Source organism: Sinocyclocheilus rhinocerous, unplaced genomic scaffold (genome assembly GCF_001515625.1).
Source record: "Sinocyclocheilus rhinocerous isolate Xijiao unplaced genomic scaffold, SAMN03320098_v1.1 scaffold161, whole genome shotgun sequence".
NCBI lineage: Eukaryota > Metazoa > Chordata > Actinopteri > Cypriniformes > Cyprinidae > Sinocyclocheilus > Sinocyclocheilus rhinocerous.
In genome coordinates this window covers 566,986-570,055 of record NW_015627226.1, presented here as the reverse complement: position 1 = coordinate 570,055, position 3,070 = coordinate 566,986, and the positions used below count along the sequence as shown (strand labels likewise).

The window sequence follows — 3,070 nt, the reverse complement described above, 5'->3', positions numbered from 1 at the left end:
CCACCTCACCAACAGTGAGGGACAAACCACTTAACCACAACATATAACCTAGATATTGTACCAGAGTACACATTGTAGTGCTCACTGGTACCTGAAGCAACAAACGGTCATCCATTCCACTCCAGAATACAGTTTTCATTGTGGCATCATTCCATGGCACCAAGTGGGTGAGCTCAAGGAACTACTCAACGTAGTTTTCAATTGGGGAGCCACCTTTTGTCATGGAGAAGAGGAGAAGGCTGGAACGAAGGAAATGGTGCTCATGCTGTTGTGCTTTCGGTGATGGTCTGGTCTTCTGTCAGCGAACATAGACTCAGATAGTTTGGTGAAACAACAATGGATGATTTATTGTGGAAATCAGTGCACAAGGTGAGTACTGTATATGCAACAACAACAGAGCGAATGTGAGCTGTAATGTCTGTGGATGGAGGTGAGCACCACACACACACTTATGAATCTCAGTCGTTGAATGATAATTAATGGCAGTCTTGTCTTACAGGGTGAAGGCGAACGTAACGGGAACTGGAGATTGGAGAAGGAGACCAGAGCTTCAGAGATGAGGAATAATCTAAAAGGTGAGTATCGAGGGAAGTAGATAGACAGGGCCTTGCCTGTCACTCAGTGTGAATGTATGTCAACGCATTGAAGCATTTACTTTACTAAAGTCTTAATTATGCTCTCCAGACTTTTAAATTCACATCATATGTTTGTATTTTTATACATAGATTAAGGATGCGAACACAAGCACAAATTTGATGCAAACACAGTTCTTGCTCCAATAATCTCTATAATGATAGACTGTTACATGAAGCTAGCAAATATTAATTGCTTGAGAGAGATTTTAATATGAACATGCAGAAGCTGCAGTGTGCTTGTTGGTCGTGATATACATCTCATTATATACAAAGCTTTTGAAGGGTCGCAGGGATGCTGAAGCCTATGCACAGCCTGAATGTATTTTAAGACTGTAAGTGCATTTTATTGTCCCTTCAAGTACAATTGTTTTGGTATTTTTTTCAAGCCATGCTGCTTACAACAGATATTTAGTATATGTTTGAAATATATGTTGTCTCTATACATATTTGTCATAACAAGTAAAGTTTTAGGAAACAAAAACAGAAGTGATACCGTTGAATTGAATTGGGCTTTCTGTTGTGTTACAGTGACATGCCTCAGTAGACAATACATTATTTTCCTCGGCAAAAATCCCTAAGCCTCGGGACAGTTTATTTTACAATTTTACTTTTAATTTTACAATTTCTGCAAAATCTGATTTCTTACGAACCAAGCAAACGACCCTGCAACTTCAGGGGTTAGCTGACTATCTGTTTCTGTTGTTATACCTTTGCTAACCATGGTGAAACTCTCTGGAAATCAGTACTGAATAAGCATCTTTGGATATTTTGAGAGATTGCAAACTACATTTTTTCCCTGTGTGAAAGCTGCATTTGGAAAATCTTCCCTAATTCCTGTATAATGCACTGTTTACTCCTTCGGATAGCAAACAGTTATCCTCTAGCATAGTGCTAAATGGTTATTAAAAGTTATTTTGATTAGCTACAACAAGCTATCACTTGACACCTATTACAAAGACACTATTAACACTTGCAAGGTTTTATAAAACTATATTGCAGGCGAAGGGTGTATTCTAGGTACTTTCAGATGCCTGTTAAACATTAAATGCATTTTGTTGAGGACTGAAAATATGATACAGCAAAATATATTGGCACTATTTAAAACATTAAAGATTTTTTTTCGACTGTGTCATACAGTTGGCTATTGTAGCCATCAGTTCAGATGGCCTATTTCCTAAAATTACACCATAGTATATTAATGATTGAAAAGGCAATAATACTTGCAAACAAGACTTGTATATCAAAGCACAACCATTGTTTGTTTGCTAAACACAAACACAGAACTTGAATATAAGAGATCTGATGCAAAAGTCAGCATTTGCTTATCTGTCCATAAACTTTCCAGTCTGATTTGCATCTCTGCATCTACACAGCCTTGCTGAAGCTGGCTTCGTAGACAGAAACACTATTGCGCCTGTCTAAGCTGGTTAGCGTCACCCCAAATACTTCCTCTTTCATTGTGGTTAAGTGATACTAAACTGATGACGCCAAGACAAGACGGTATAAGAGTTGTGAAAACAGCCCGCTCGTAATAACTGAAATAACTGAAGCACATCAGCACGCCAACACATATCAGCACCAGAAAAGTTTTTAAGATGCCAACCATAATGTCATCTTCAACTGAAATAAAGAACATGAACAAGGAGGATAAACCAGTCAATTCCAGGTAAGTGTTGTTTATTGTTGTAGATACTTTTAAAATGTTAGTGTGGGTTAAAAACAGCGTATATCATAGAACTGGTGCTTTTGTCATTCAAATTTAACCCGAGACTACAAATTCTCCCTCCTCAGGAGACTAGACAAGTGGCGGTTTTGTCGCCCGTTGACAGACAAGTAAGCTACTTTCATTTTAGTTTTTCTTTCAGTCACTATTGTGTTAGGATTGCTTTTGAACGTCCACTCATTATGTTTTATTCAAACAGATTGAACCCTAGTGAGTCCCTGCTGTGGTCCCAGTCACTGGAAAACCTCCTTAGATCCAAATGTAAGTGGCATACACATGAGTTAATTATTTGTTAACTCTAATACGCTTGACATTATCCATAAATACCAGTGTTAATTTTGTATTTATAAATACATGTTATCACAGCATTCATGACCACTGCTTTTCCATTGTGGTTTTAATTGACGTTATATAGTTCAGGGGAAAAATGCACAGACAAAGCCTACACTGTTTACTAGATGGTCAGATAGACGGATCAAGCAACTGACCTTAACTGCTTGTATATTTATGCAAAACAAAGGGGAAAAGCAGCTGTTTTACAAAAGCTATTTGGACACGTAAGCCACACATAAATAATAATAACTCAAAAATAATGCTAAATAATAAATCAAAAATATACTTTTATTTAGGGTGCATTAAACTGATCAAAAGCGACAGTCAAGACATTTGTTACAACAGATATTGAAATAAATGCTGTTTTTTTTTTTTTTTT

At 37.0% G+C, this 3,070-nt stretch overlaps 1 protein-coding gene across 1 annotated transcript in view; it reads left to right on the top strand.

Annotated features, from left to right (window-relative positions):
• The first annotated feature begins 2,065 nt into the window (after positions 1-2,065).
• Positions 2,066-3,070, top strand: part of LOC107722654 (regulator of G-protein signaling 21-like) — a 4,046-nt gene continuing 3,041 nt past the window's right edge. The window contains exons 1-3 of the mRNA XM_016531115.1: positions 2,066-2,301; positions 2,427-2,468; positions 2,558-2,619. Of these exons, the coding sequence (XP_016386601.1) occupies positions 2,231-2,301; positions 2,427-2,468; positions 2,558-2,619 (175 nt within the window). The 5' untranslated portion in view covers positions 2,066-2,230. The remainder of the gene's footprint in view (positions 2,302-2,426; positions 2,469-2,557; positions 2,620-3,070) is intronic.